Source organism: Cinclus cinclus, chromosome 22 (genome assembly GCF_963662255.1).
Source record: "Cinclus cinclus chromosome 22, bCinCin1.1, whole genome shotgun sequence".
NCBI classification, from domain to species: Eukaryota; Metazoa; Chordata; class Aves; order Passeriformes; family Cinclidae; genus Cinclus; species Cinclus cinclus.
The window spans coordinates 3,658,502-3,673,802 of NC_085067.1; the positions used below are offsets into that span (position 1 = coordinate 3,658,502).

At 42.2% G+C, this 15,301-nt stretch overlaps 1 protein-coding gene across 3 annotated transcripts in view; it reads right to left on the bottom strand.

Annotated features, from left to right (window-relative positions):
• Positions 1 to 1,338: 1,338 nt before the first annotated feature.
• Positions 1,339 to 15,301, bottom strand: part of SPECC1 (sperm antigen with calponin homology and coiled-coil domains 1) — a 63,084-nt gene continuing 49,121 nt past the window's right edge. Inside the window, exons 12-14 of one of the 3 annotated variants that reach the window (XM_062506895.1) lie at positions 4,033 to 4,149; positions 3,426 to 3,485; positions 1,339 to 2,689 (exon numbers count right to left, since the gene is read on the bottom strand). In XM_062506895.1, coding sequence (XP_062362879.1) covers positions 2,600 to 2,689; positions 3,426 to 3,485; positions 4,033 to 4,149 — 267 coding nt within the window. In that variant the 3' untranslated portion in view covers positions 1,339 to 2,599. The remainder of the gene's footprint in view (positions 2,690 to 3,425; positions 3,486 to 4,032; positions 4,150 to 15,301) is intronic. The other 2 variants (XM_062506897.1, XM_062506896.1) reach the window with 2 other exon arrangements.

Here is a 15,301-nt window from a genome sequence, read left to right on the forward strand (position 1 = left end):
TTTGGTCTATGCTGCTGGGGGGCATGGGAGAGCAAGCTGCAAAGAGGTGACAGAAACATTGCTTTGCACAAATCATTTGGAAAAAAGAAGAAAAAGCTGCTGGATACCACAGAATGGTCTGTAAGGGTAAAGTGAGCCTTGGAGAGATAGAGCAGTGTCATAAGAGCCCTGGGAACAGAGGATGCTCACACAGGAGGTAACACACACCCAGTGGACACTGAGCCACACTGGACACTCTTCCAGTGACCACAGGGTTAAAATTCCCTTTTTTTTACACCATTTACTCTGACTTTGAGATGTTTACCAGACACTGGGAATTAAAAGAGTTTTTCTCATCCCTGCAAGTGCCCAATCCAAAGCCCACTGAGGAATATGGAATTTTCTGTGCTGACTTCACTCCAGCTTTGAAGTACAGCCCATTGGAGAGAATTGAGGTCCCTGCCAAAGGACACCTCCAGGGAAAAGAGCTGCTGCATCCATGAGCCAATAGGGCTCTGCAGTGTAAGTGCCTCAAGGAACTCTGCTCAGCAGAGTTTTCCTCTTCCATCTTATCCTGTATTTGAGAACAGGGAGAGCAACTCATCTTGGGTTCTCTATGGACATCAGGGTGTGCTGAGAAATCCTGGAGAGTGAATTCCCTCTAGAAAGGGCTCCCCTGCAAGAACTGCCTGTGGCATTCACGCTGCAGGATGGCACCCAGCGTGCAGGGGCACTGTCAGTGCACTCCCCTGTCCATTTTTATCACACAGCCTCTCCAAAGATTGGAATTGGACTTTCCCAGAGGCAATGGATTAGAATCAATTTCAGACTAAAACCAATAGCAAGTGATGATTTTCTCCTCTCCCAGAAAATGCTCACACTGCCTTCCTCCAGCATCCTCTCTGTTCAAAGCACTCCCTGGCCCTGGGCTCTACCATCTATTCCTGAATCCTTTTTTTTTTTTTGCTGTGATAACACCAAGTCTGAAATACATTGTTTATTAATTAAATAGCATTACAAAGTAAAATTAAATCAAACAACAAAGCACTATGGGGAACCAGAGGCTGAGATCAGCCACCTGCAAAGCCATTGAAAGCCTGAAATCAGTTTTGTTCTGTGAAATCTCTTGTTTCCATTTCATGAGGTTTTTTTCCAGGAGGTAGGAGCAGTGAGCACTAGTATTTTTTGCAAGAGAGAAATGATCCCTAGCTCCCTAGGACTAATGTCCACAAAGCATGAGGGTTAAACACAGTAACTAAACACCAACTTTTTCCTACCAGCATGCCCTAAAGCAGCCAGGCAGCCTTTACATGCTCTCCCAGACCTGCTCCCAGAACAAATCCAGCAGCCTGTTGGATGCTTCCATCCTTGGAGACAAGCACAAAAATTAACTTCACCAGGTGAAATGAGAGAAACAGAATAATGGACATGTAACAGTGTCTATCAGACATTTTCCTAACAGTATTACTGAGGTGGGAAGCTGCTCTCTGGCGCCTGATTTCCGTGGCACAGAGATGGGTTCCAGTTACACTGTTTGTCATTTGTGGAGTGAAGTTGCACCTTCCATTGGTACAGATGTTTGACTGTGTTCCTTTACAGCATAACATCATTTCCAAGCATGTACCAGTGCCCTAGGGGCTGCATGTCATGTTCAGGGCACAAGCTGTCTCCAGATTCCTGCCTCTAGGCAGCAATGACATAGCTGTGCTGACCAGAGAGGAGCAACAGAGAAGGAAGAAGTTACTCCACTCAATCCACAAAAGATATCAGATGTCACTGTATTGCTCACCTGATTACTGGCACCTTCCAAACTAAAGCTATTAAATTGCATTTGCAATGTTCCTGTGATAACTGTGCCTACACAGTCAGCTGGGAAACCAAGCTCTGGCTTCCCAGAGTAATCAAGTAATGAAATTGGAGTAATAAACCTATTTTTGCTCAAAGAGATTATTTCTGTTTGAGCTGAAATGAAGTGCTAGCACCTAACAGGATCTTTCGGAGTTATTTCACTAACTGGTGATGAACAGAGGGTGGTTTCTGAGTTACAAATGATCATGTTACCATCCTGCTGGTTATGCTGTGAGTAGATTAGTGCAGTTATTGGTTGAGATGTGTGAGAGTAACTCAGGTTAAGGTTCTACAACTTAAGTGCATCTGTCAAGGTGTTCTATAAAATATATGGAGGCAAGAAAACAACATGTACTTGGGATGAGTTAAGCATGTTTTGGCAAGAAGAGCATTTTTGTGAGCTTTTGTATTAATATTAATCTCCCAGCCTCCCTTAAGTGCCAGCATAGTCCACATTGACTTAAAACTTCATTACGTAGCAGGTCTCCTGTCAAGGCAAATGTTGTTAGCCCAAGGGATCCTCTTCAGAAATACCCCATGTGTGCTTGAAAACACTTTGCAACTTACCAATGGATTTGGTTTGCAAAGGTGGACAACAGGCAATTATTTGGTTGCAGTCCCAGATGGAATCAAAACTAAGGAAGAGCTTCCTTTCACACTAAGAGCTTAGGTTGGTTGTGGAAGAGGAGCAAGCAGGTTTTTAAAGTGATCAAGTGCATCTGTAGCATTCTTTGTTCTCTTCCCCACTTCTGTCCACCTCTTGCTCTGCAGCTCAGGTCTCAAAGTACTTGTAGATCTGGGCCACGTACTGCATGACGCTCTGCCAGTCGGGCCGGTCCGTGTACATCATCTCACTGAGCTCCTGCATGGACACAGCACCAGGCTCAGGAACCCCACCACAGCTCCTCTGAGCCCACTCAGCACTCTGCTTCCACTCCAGAGCCCCTTAAAGACACGGACCTAAAGGATCATTGGAATGATCCACTGGCCAATTGCAATTATGAAACCTGTTAATGCGCTCTACAATCTAAAATATCTCTTCCATTTGCAATCAAAGATCAGTTCTCTATAAAACTTCCTTTAAGCTGATGCTTTTTTGCTTCTGAATCTAGCTCATGAACCCCATAATAGTTTTCCCTTCATATTAAATTTCTCTCTCCCTCTTCACATAGGTAATTTTGGAAAAGGTTTTTTGAACAGTTTAACAAACAGTTTAACATCTTTCTGTTTCTTAAAGCAAAACAAAAAGAAACAAAATGGTGTTACCATTAATGTAATGGTGTAATGGTGCAGTATGGCAAGTCTGTCCATAAAACTATGAATAATCTAGAGCTGGCATCCAAGAGAAGGACATAATTCATACCCTCATTTCAATGTTGGATGACCTTCAGCAGTTCCTCCAAACTGTATTTATTCAGTGGTTCTACAAATTCCTTCTGGAAGTTCTCCTAACACCATGAACTTCCTGATGGTGGTGCAGCCTTCCCCAGCACTGTGTGACACTTAAGAGTGCAAGGTCACTGACTGGCCTCATGTCAATGAAGAAAGGTGTTGGAATGGTGTTTGCAGCAAATTCTCCTTGGTAAAAGGTTACTCACCAGACTGGGTTTGATGCCCACACTTTCAGCAGCTTGAAATGCCAACAGCAGATTTCTCTTCTGAAAAAATAAAGTCCAAAAGGATTAACATCAAAGCACTATTCCTTAACCTTTCCTTGCATCTGGTTACCCAGTAATCTCAATGAGCAGGTGTATTTGAAAACTAAACCCCTGGATTCCACACTTGCATGCAGACTCTTTTTTTTCAGTCTCACTCTTTTTTGATTCTTATTCACTCACAAATCCTTTGTTTTTGAATAACTCATCTACTTCTGCCTGACTGACACTGCCTTTTTTTGACAAAGAGGTTGTTGTGAAACTGATTACAACTGGGAAAAAAACCCACTGAAGTTCTGTCTTTGCTATGAGTGAAAAGCTTGTGCAGAAGTTTTAATTAATACAAGGCATTCTTGTACATAATATAATTCTTACAGTAATAGATACTGTTTTTGTGTTTATTTGCAGCACTCCCCGGACTCAGCCAACTTGTCACTGACTCTTCACCCAGCAGTCCCTGAATTTCTCTCTGGGAGCTCACTGTTGGTTTCCTTCCCCTTTTCATCCCTTCTGTTCACTGTGAATTCTGCAAATGTACAACACAACTTACTTTATCCTGGCTGTTGAGTTCCTGGTAAGGAATATGTGCAGGCAAGTATGTGTGCAGGAGAGCACAGAAGGCCAGCCCATCACTCCAGCTGCTGCTGAAGTTGGTAATATCAATATTCTGTAAGAGAAAACATGAGCCATCCTTGAACAGTGCTACACAACAACAACAAAAATCCAAACAACAGTTTTTATGTAGCCATGGAACAAAAACCCCAGAGCTGATCTAGAAATACCTGTGGTGACACTCCCACCACTGCCACCTCCAAAAGGAGGGAGGTGAAGAAGAAAAATGTGGAAAGAAATAGTCTAATAGAGCTGGGAGTTTATATGGACAAAAACCATCTTCCTTCCCTTGTTTCCGGACACTTGGATTGTTCTTTGCCAGCCACATCTCTTACTATAAGGCTGCACTCAGGTACACAGAGCAAGCCCAGTTTCCCTGTTCATGACAGCTGAGGTCCAGAACCATGGGGGGGTTACAGTAACTAAAGAAACAGAAAATGGTATTTTTAAGTCAGCCCATCTGCAGAGAACTGCTTTAAAATGCAAGATTTCTGGGGATACAGAAATCACTGTACTTGGGGCTCTTCCCTGGATGCTCTCATGGGGCACAGATGCAGCTAAAACAGGCCCAGGGCCCAGTTCTGCTCCTGTGAACAAGGTGACATTTCTGATGCTCCTGTTTGCACTGCCTGGCCACACCAGCACAATAAGGAATTCCCATGGCTAAGCCTTGCTGCTGTAGTAGCAGCTGTAGGTGCAAATAGCAGCTAGAAACAGAACAGTGAACTGATAAGGGCAAGAGCTGCTGGGGCAGGGGGGCTCCAGGACACGGTGTGGAGTCACCCTCAACCCTTCTCAGCAGCCACATCTTCCTGTGTGTTCAGCTTCAGTTCACACTCCCTGCCCCTGCATTTTCTTTATTCTGGTATTTCCTGGTTTCTTTCAAGACTCCCCCAAAGATAAGGCTTTGACTGCATCAAACTGCATACAACAGTTGATGCAGACACACTAAAACCCAGACAGGAATTATTTCAGCATGTGCTCCTTGCTTCTGATGCTTTGCTGATTAGTTATCCAACCTGAATTTGGTCCAGTCAGACAGGATTTCCAATTAGTAATAAATGTCCAAAACCAAACATGACTCAAATTGAAGCAGTAGAGAATACTTCACGTTAAAATACTTCGGCTGTAATAAATCTACAAATCTAATGGGCTCAGAAAGCAGCTGACATCCCCACACTGCACCAGCCACCACTCTGTACTGGGCTCTATTAACATCTGTCAGTGAAAGTAAAAAAATGAGGCACTGGCTGTGCACTGTCACAAGAAAAAAAAAAGTTTTTGCTCCGAAAGCTGCCTTGGCATTGGCTATTCCCTGAACTTGCAACTTTTTAGTTGGAAGTTCAACCTTGTGTGTATGGAATTGGCTGAGCTGGACTGTTCTGCTTTTTTGAAGTTTCAGACAAACAAGTTCCTTTCTATTATCAGTCTGCAGCTAGTGGGAAAGGACTGACTGCCAAGTTATAGAGGAGTTTTTACTGAGGCCAATATATTTTATCAGCAAATAAACTATCATCAAATGCCAATATTCTCATTTTATACTGTAGGATACAAATGGAAAATGGAAGTTGTTCCTCCCCTTTCCCAATGGCCATGGAAACAGGAACAAACAGAGCCTTAGTTAAGCAACAGGACTAGACAAAAAGGCAAGGCCTGTTTGTGTGGGAACGTTGTAGCTATCCTCATTTTCATGATGCTATTATGAGATGTGAGATACAAAACTCCTCCTTCACACAGTATTTCACTATCCCAGAATCAGTTTAATAATTTTACTCATCTTTGTAATTTTAAACAGACCTAAAACTCTTCTCCTCTTCCCAAATCACAATATCTACACATAAAAAGTGCTCATGCCTACATCGAAACTAGGTCCAAAAATCCCCAACAGCATTGTCCAGCCAGTCATCCTTAGTAACTTTGGAATCTAAGTCTTACAAACAAGCAAAAGTTCAAGGATGGGATTCTGCTGACCATATTTGAGCCACAGATGAAATGTGCTGCAAAGTGGTTTGCCACAATCAACAGCCAAAAGGAACTCAAATCTGAATTTTTGTCCTAAATGCAAACCCAAAATGAATGTCCAAAGGTTCAGCTCAACTGTTCAGTTCATAGTACAATAAAAATTACCTAGGCAAACTCAATCCCATTTAGTTCCATTTTTACATCTAACAAGAATCAATGAATTTTTGGTTTTTTTTTCCTCTAAACAAATGCATTTCCATTTCATACACCGTACAAACCCCTCTCCCTGGCACTTCATCTCGGCTTCTGTGTTAGATACTTTTCAGTTTGGGATATAAGGACATGGTAAATGAAAAGTGATCTGTGTTTTGCTACACTGCAGCTTTATTTGTAATACCACCCTGCTCTACCACACCAAGAAGATTTAAGTCAAAATAGAGACAACTCCAATTTCTCGGAAGATCCCTGGCTCCCCTGAAGCCATTAAAAAAAAAAAAAAAAAAAAAAAAAGGAAAACAATTTAGGGAATGAACACCTCGGAAACTATTCCCTTCTCTTGATTATTTTGGCAGCAGAATCCGTCTCAGTCTTGCTGCCACACCTCTCTCCCTATTCCCCAACAGTCCCTGAATATATGGGAGCTATTTGTGTCCATGCTGGTTGTTAATGCACAATCCCAAGCTGCAGGAGGGAGAGTTCTGTGTTCCAGTGTGCTCACAGCAGAACCTCCACCCCATGCTCAGAAAAGCTGCATGTGGCTTCTCACAAGACACCCAGAAAGGATGGTACCACTCAGGGGGAAGATGAACCATCAGAACGAGTGCAGGGAGAAATGGAGCAGGGATTCAGATCAAACTGAGCTGCAGCATTTACCAGGAAGGGGAGAAAAAGTTGCTGTCATACAGCCACAGTACATCCTGTGGTCACTGGTACCCCAGGGTCTGTCCTCAGCACTCCTGCAATGTCACCAATCATGGAAACAATTTTCTTCAAGCTCACAAGTGAACTCCTCTACACGCACTGGGAATGTTCAGAGACTGGGATCTGGAAGCACACCAGGGAGCACAGCTAACAAAGTACCAAAGTGCCCAGTACAGTCTCTTTCTATGAAGATTAAAGCTAAAAAAAAAACAAAGAGAGAAATATCTAGGCAATGTTTTTTTGGATAACAAATGTACAATCTAGGATATTAGTGTCAGGTCAAGCCTAAAAGACACAAAACACCTGGAAGTGATTGACCTTAGCCCCCCATCCCAGGAACAGGACCCTTCCTGCAGATAACAGAGCCCTTGGAGAGCTCCGGTAAAGACACCCAGGGAAATCTGTGTGATCTGCTCTCACTAAAAACAATTCTTTGTTTGTCTGAGGAAAAAAACACCACCCCATTAGATTTCACTCGATCTTTGACTCCAAGCAAAAAGCAACAATGACATCATGCACTCACTCTTCATTACAGTCTGAGTAGGTTAAAATCCTGATACAAGATATTCCCACTATGCACGTGTTACTGTGCCCACAGCAATGGCTCTCTGAGTCATAATTCTCTCCCTGAGACCCAGAATTATCAATTACAGACATGAATCAGCTTGAAGCTAGCCTGGAACTGCGTGGAAGAAAGCCTGCAAGAAATACAACCTGAACATCATTATTCCCACCCTCCCCTCAGCATCCAGCATCCCCTCCTGCCTCTCCCAAGTTATTAGTATGGAATGGCACACCAGGAACCTGCCTCAGTGGCTAATTATGGAGGTACAGCCTGTGCAGAATAGAAAATTAAATACTTAAAAATAAATATATTGAATAAATAAAAGGGAATTGCCTTGTTTTTTAATAGCAGCTCTTCCTCAAGTGGCTCAGCTTCCTCCAGCTCATCAATACCCAGGCTCCCACAGCTCCTCTTGAGCAGCTCAGTGGTTTTATGTGAATATATTTAAACACATGTCTGAACAGAAGCCACAGTTCTGCACATCTGAACTCTGACCTTCCTAATGCAAAATGGATCAAGGTACCTTGACAGGCGACTTCCAAAAAGGACCCAAAAACCTGTCTTTAACAACAGCTGCACGCAACTGCAGATCTATTTTGATTTGCTACACCTTAACTGGCTGGGGCCAGGTTAACAGGGTTCAGCCAAAGAGATTCTATTCAAAAGAATCATCAGGCTCTCACTGGGCAAATTCTAAACACTTCCTAAGAAGCAACATGAGGAAAGAATGGCTCCTTTTAGCATGACCGAGCCTCTTGAACAAACAAAACACTCCAGTTCATCTGAAATGCTCCAGCAAAGATATGAAACATCTGGGCAATCTACTGGAACTATGAGTGAATGAGAAGTGTGGTCAGGTCCAGCTAACAGGGATGAAAGGCATGAATGCCTGAAATTAAAGGCTGCCTGGATTCTTCTGTAATTGCAGGGTGCACCCAGATGACAATTGCACACAGCTATTTTCAATGGGGAGCTGCAAGTCTGAAGTGATTTGTACATCACATTTAGTCCATCTACTACCAGGAACCTTTCTGAATTCTCTTACCAATCTTTTTCTCTTAAATGGAATACAGAATAAAGTAATGCCTTTTGATTAAAAGAAATCAAAAAAGCAATGCTGTGCATTGTACTGAGTTTAAGTGGGTAGCCAGGACTGGGAAGGAAGCCAGGTGACCTATCCTCCAGCCTGTATTAATATCCCTGGCTCAAATAATATCCTTGCAGCCAGCTGCAGTCTCCATAAGAATTGCTTTCAACTGCTTTGAAATGTTGTGTTTCTACCCCATAATCCATATTTCTAATGCTTCTCTCAGCATGCCAGTTAGCCATGCATCTTATTGCTGATTACACATGCATGGAACAGCAGAGCTCAGATCACAAAATGCTCTCTGAAAATGCAGTTAAATCATGTTATAACAGCACTACGACCTGAAAAGGAACTGATGCCAGCTCTTTAAAAGTCATGCCATTTACTGCATTTCTTTTTATAAAGTATCATTGCTTCCCATCACATTTTCTGGTTCTGTTTGCTCCTTCCTCCACTGTTGCCACAGGTGCTGCTTCAGGCTTACCATTCATCATTTGCTTCAGTAAGTGTGAATTAATGAGCCCTTTAGCAAAGACAAGATATTAGAAGAGTTATGGCTGTATCTGTTTTTTTCCCCCAAAAGAATCAAACATCAATTTGCTACAGAATTCACATAGAGCAGAGACATTTAAACAGAGGAAATTAAAGAAGGATATTATGCATCCTACACAAAGATGTTTCAGCTGCCAACTATTTCAGTCTCAAAAACCAGAGAAGATACCAAAAAGTCAGGCAGATCCAATTTTCTTATATTAACTTTCCTACCTGAGGCAGACTGGCAAGAATAGGTGGAATGATGCTCTCTAAAATTCTGTGTTTAAAACAAGCTCATGTGAACAGGAGCTGTCCTACAGACATTGTTCAGAGTAAACTGAAACTTTAGAAAGCCATTCTAAAACAAACTGTACACTCTTCAAATTCAGCTCTTTCTTCCTGTGGTCCAGGACCTCTTAGTTCTGATATTGTGCTTACAAGGGAGAGGTGGTGCTGAAATAGCTGAAGTTTTCACGAGAATAAAAAATGAAAGTAGGAGCAAATGAGAGACAGTTAAGGTAATAGTGACAAAGTAATTATGTAGCCTCCATTTCCTTGGCTTGCAAGGCAAGATTCTACTGACACTGAAACCATCCCTGCAACCATGCAGTGAGTAACCAACCTGCCTGAGGAACCAAACAGACCTACTGATGCCTTTAATTGCTCCTTTTATTTGCATTTTTATATATAAAGACTGACTTTCTATAATGAAAACAAGTTCTAGTGAACAGTGGCTGAGAGTAGCTGCTGGCATAGCGTATAACACAGTGGATGAATTTTAACCTTTCCTAGCAAAAATTCTGAATTGTTTTGAATGCAAATAACCCCATGACAACATCCTCATTACTAAAAGTCTCCTACTTCAAAGGTCTCACTAAAGGTTAGTTAAGTTACAGTGGTTTGTACATATTCCTCAGTTTGGGTCTTAATTTATTGCTATGCACAAGACAGAGAGAGAAAATGTATAAAATCAAGATCACAGGGAGCTGGTTGGTTGTTAAACATACAGGACCAAACGAGAGCTGGAGTAGGCAGAAGCAATTTTATGGATGTGTCTGGGTCATTTCAGAGATGAGGTAATGGTGACAAGAGATATTTATCAAGTGTGACTGGTATTTCTGTAATTTCCACCAGTCACATTCCATGAGAAGGCAGAGCAGGAGTCAGTTCTGTCTGCAGAGGCAGAGGTGGATTACACAGCAAGACCAGGGACTGAGTTCTCCCTCTAGTAATAATCCCATTAGACATTGATGAGTTCTGGGTTTTGCTCTGCATCTCTCTTTTCTGCCTAAATTCCCCTTGTCATGCTCCCAGGCTGAAAGGCAACTCCCTGCTTGCCACACAACTGCCACTTCCATCAGCTTTGTCACCAGCTCCTATAAATGACACCAGTGCTGAATGCCACAGAGAAACAGACTGGGCTCTGTCCCTTCATTCCGGAGGCTGCAGCAGTGAAGATGCAGCAGCACAACTCAAGGACCACACAGATACTCTGGGGAAGAGGGGAGGGAGGGGGGGGGGGGAGAAATTAGCTCCACTCTGTGTCCAAGACAGCAGCACAGCTACTTCCTGCCTGGAGCCCTGGTGCAGAATTGCCAATGACCACACTGGCTGCTCCCACGGCTCTTTCTAATTATCTGTATTGAGAATTCAGAGATTAGGCATATCATGGAATTCCTGGGTGGAGGGGCAGGCTGCAGACTGCAGCAGGCTCAGGGTGGAGGATGGAAACAAGGCGAGGAGAGGTCCCACCAGCAAAGGTTACTGGTGGAGCAGCAGCAGGGTTAAATTCCCAGTTTGGAGCTGTTCCAGCTGGTGACCAATCAATTCAGTGTTTTCACTGATTGTCAGTGCATCCAGGCAACACAAGGGAAGTGTCTTGGACTTTGGGATGGACAGAATGTAAATGCTATTTTTAAAATTGCCCAGCAGGATAGAAAGTTACGCATGAGAGAGCTGCATTTATTTTACTCCTCCAATCAAGAGACTTGTATTTGTTTACAGGATAAAGCCCTCTATGTGAAAAAAGGTAGAACTTGGCTCAAGTTATTTGGCTCCACCAGGGAAGCACGTTTGTGCAATGGCATCACTGAGAAGGGGTGATTACATTGGTAATCAACCTGGTTATTCTTCACATGCCATGATTTGACTGCTGTATGTCAATTCCAGACACCAACCCTGGGTCCAGCTGGGATATACAGAGAAACTGCATGTACACATTCAGCCATAAGTGTTTTAATTTAGGAAAACAATGCTTTTTCCTGCTTGCTCAGCAGGCTCTGGCCAGCAGCCTCTGATTCTGCAAAGAAAATTGGGACTATCTTGACATTTTCAGCCTGTATTTTCATGAATTAAAATCTCTCAAGATTGGCCTTTTTATCAGAGCATCTTTTCAAATGCTACTAAAGTTTATATTCAATTATATGACTGTGTGATCTGTATTTTAACTGCTAGGACGATCAAGGCAATGCTATAATGTAAGATTTCCAAGATCATAAGGATGGTCCAGACTTGGAAGCAAAACTCCTGACCAATGTATTGTCAATTTGAATTTAAACACAGGATAATCTCTCCTATCTCAAGAGCTATTAGTAAAACTCCTTTCAACTTTTATACAGATAGGAAAAGTCAACATCCTCCTCTTCATCAAAGATCAGAGAAACTCAGAGAGAGCCAGAAATTTCATCCACTTCTCAGCAGCTCACAGAATATACTAATATTTTCCTGGGAAAAACCTGATAATTAGAAAAGATTAATGCTTAAGTAGACTGAGAATGTCAACTCCTCACACTAATGGCATACAAAGAAGTAACAGACTTCTTGTTTCTAAATATAGTCCTTATGTTCCAGAATAAAGAAGAAACCTTCAAACACGTGGGATCTCCTATAAAGCAGGACCTCACAAAACGCAGCTTCAAGAATGCACCTGCCTGATGCATCAGCAGTCCAAAAATTGCCATCCTGGCTGTGTGTCCCAGCAGAGCCCATCTCCCAAAGGAGAATGGTCCCATGACCACCTGAGCAAAAGTAATATGTTATGTCCATCTTCGGGCCACACTTAATCCATGCTGGATCTCATCCAGCCAGCAAAACAGGCAAAAAAGCATCAGAAAAAGCAGGGGGGAACAACATGGAATAGGGCTTGAGAAGAAGGAGGATTTGGAGGAAATACTGCCTAGCATAATGAGAAAAGGAATGCGAATTCCTGTGAGAAAATTAAAGCCACAAATTCGTAAACAAAAAGCTGGTATTAGTCTGAGTTTAAATTGAACACAAAAGGATAAAGAGCTTTATATTACATCCACTGCCAAACCACCAGTGGAGCAGTCTCTTGATATAATTACTTCACAAACAGCAAATACTGCAACAGCTTGATTTTTCTCCCTAAGCTTTTGTATCTCTGTTCCATGAAGAGCTGCCTTGATCCACAGCTGATGCACTGACACTGCCAGAGTCAGGGAGGTGACACCATGCAATGGCTTGAAAGCACAGATCAAGAGTACATGAAATACAAACATTTTCCGAGGTACAGCTGCTATTTCCCTTTATCAGTTCTAGGCCATTCCCTGTCTGCTCCTATTTAGCATTCTTCTGCTTAAAACAACCACATAGCTTTACTGTAAAAGATGGTGGATCTTCAACAAGTGGTGGATCCCAAACAGGTCCTGTTAAACCAAACATCACTTTGAACAAAAGAATAACCACAAAAATGTACTGGAGGAGAGAGTCAGTCTCAGATCCTCTTTTCCTCTGGGCCACAGGAAGGGTGTGTAGTGGTTGAAAAGAGCATGAAAATAGTTCCATATTCATTAACATGGTGGCAATTCCTTCTCCTCTCTAGAGAGAGCATGTGTGGCAGAAACAATAATCCTCAATTCTAATGATCATGGGTTAAGTGCCTCTTGAAGTTCTGTGTTTTCACAATACATCTGTGAATAGCAATAGACTTTAATCTAGAGAGGTTTGGCCCCTTGACAAATGGTCTTTACAGAGAGCAAAGAGAATCAGGGCACTTAAATAACACCACAGTCATTAATGACATGATTATGAAAGGTGATAATGCAGCAAGAATGACTCTCAGCAGCTTCTAGGAGTTCCAGCTCACAAGAATCAAGCCTGTTAGAAAAGAGGGACCCAATTCCTGCTTCACACTGCTGCTAGGATGCATCATCTTTTAAAATAGATGGAAAAAACCCACAAGACAACAGAGAAAAAGCTATTGTAACACAAATAGCTTACTCTCAGCAGGCTTTGTGGTAAATGAATTTCAGAGCCACAAAAGCATTTCTTAAGCCTGGTCACCTCATGGCCCTACATTACACACCATGATGTCAATGAACTCAGCCTGTGTATCTGGCAGAAGAGAGCCTGTGCACAATTCTTATAGGGAACCATACATTAGATTTGCTTTTTTAAAGTGGAGATTTTCCACCAGGAAGTTTTCCACAAAGACACTGAGCCCAAAGCCTGATTTCACCACAATTCGTGTTACTACTGAGACTTTTTAGCACCTCCCCTTCATAGTTATTCAGAATCAATGCCCAAAATTCCAGATAACATTCATCTGGGCACCAAAACATGACAATTGAAATAATAAGACCAATCGTGCCACAGTTTATGCAATCCCATTTTCATACTCTCTTCTCCTAGTCATGAAACTGAACTCCCACTTTATTTTCACTCTAGTGATTCTGTTTTCATGTTCTCAATATTTTTTCTTAGCATGCATATCTTTCTGATATCAAATCACTGTTTAAATAAGGATCTTAGAATTGACACAGCCAATTACAGAAACATAGATGCTTTCATGTTTCCCCTCAGTTACTGTAAACTCGTTCAATTTCTTTTTTAAAAAAGCAAACAAAACCCTCCAGGCCACTGCTAATTTGTGTTGCACTTCCCCCAACTCCCCTCAGTGTCCCTGGTTTGTTTTATGAGACTGCCTCCTGGGGAACACACTGAAGTTCAAAGCCAGGGAATGTTCCCACTGTAGTCCATGCAAGGAGAGTTTATGGCTGGACTTGATTTTAAACTAAATTAAATTAAATTATTCTACATTTGCCAGGAGCGGGATGAAAAATTCTATCTACAGCATAAGTATTGTATGAATTAGAGCATTTAAAAAGTGGAATCTTGTGTGCTGGTCCCTAGGTCTCATCCCCAGATACCTTCCTAGGTCACTCATCCAGCTTTCCTCAGGGAATCTGGGACATGGGGAGTATCACTGAGAGTATCAGTTATTCTAATTCATTTTGCTCATACTGCTTAATGATATCATAATTTAAACAGAAAGGAATCCCCCTCTTCTTCCCCAGCACGGATGAGGAACTGCTATTACACATTTTGCCACCAAAAAGAGAAGTTAGGCAGCCAAGAAGCAAGTTTTTTACGCTCTCATTCTGCTGTGTCACAGGGCTGAAAAGAGTTTGCATCCAAACTTCTCCCTGGTTCTGGGCTTCATGTGAGGAATGACAAGATTACCCTGGAATTTGCACAGATGATGCCTCACAGACAGGGGTGTTATCTGTGGAAAAGAAGCCATGCACGTCATCAGGATTCTACTCTGTGGAGTTCATTACCTCATTCCACCCTTGCAGTGGCTGAGGCAGGAAGGAGGATGACGTTCTTTACTCCATTTCTTGTACTCAAGAGTGATAAAAATTCCCTGTGGAGCTAAGCATCAGCCTTACCATGGGAGTGCAAGGGTCTGGGAAAAGCAAGTTCATGATGAGTTAGTGAATGCACAGCAAAGAGTGCAATGGGAATGAGAAGCTAAGGAAGAATGTTCAAGAGAGATTCCCTATCAACAAAGCAGTGTAGATAGAGAGGCAAAATTCTCATCATAAATCAATATTGTGATGGTGCTTTGATTCTTCTGACTTTAATATTATACTCTGAGATGTGACGTAGGCCTCTACATTTGCAAAGCCACATCCTTTTTTCTAAAAGCAATGCCTTTAGCTCAACTTGGGTGTAAATCAGAGAAAGAAACCTACAGGCTGATGCTCAGAGAACACTCCTAACAGTGAACTCATCAGAGTTAGACTGTTTTGAGAGTGAAGGAAGATCCTCATAGATGCCATTTCAAACGAAAAGGGGCAACACTGCCAGAAGAAAGCATTACTTGAGAGATGGGTT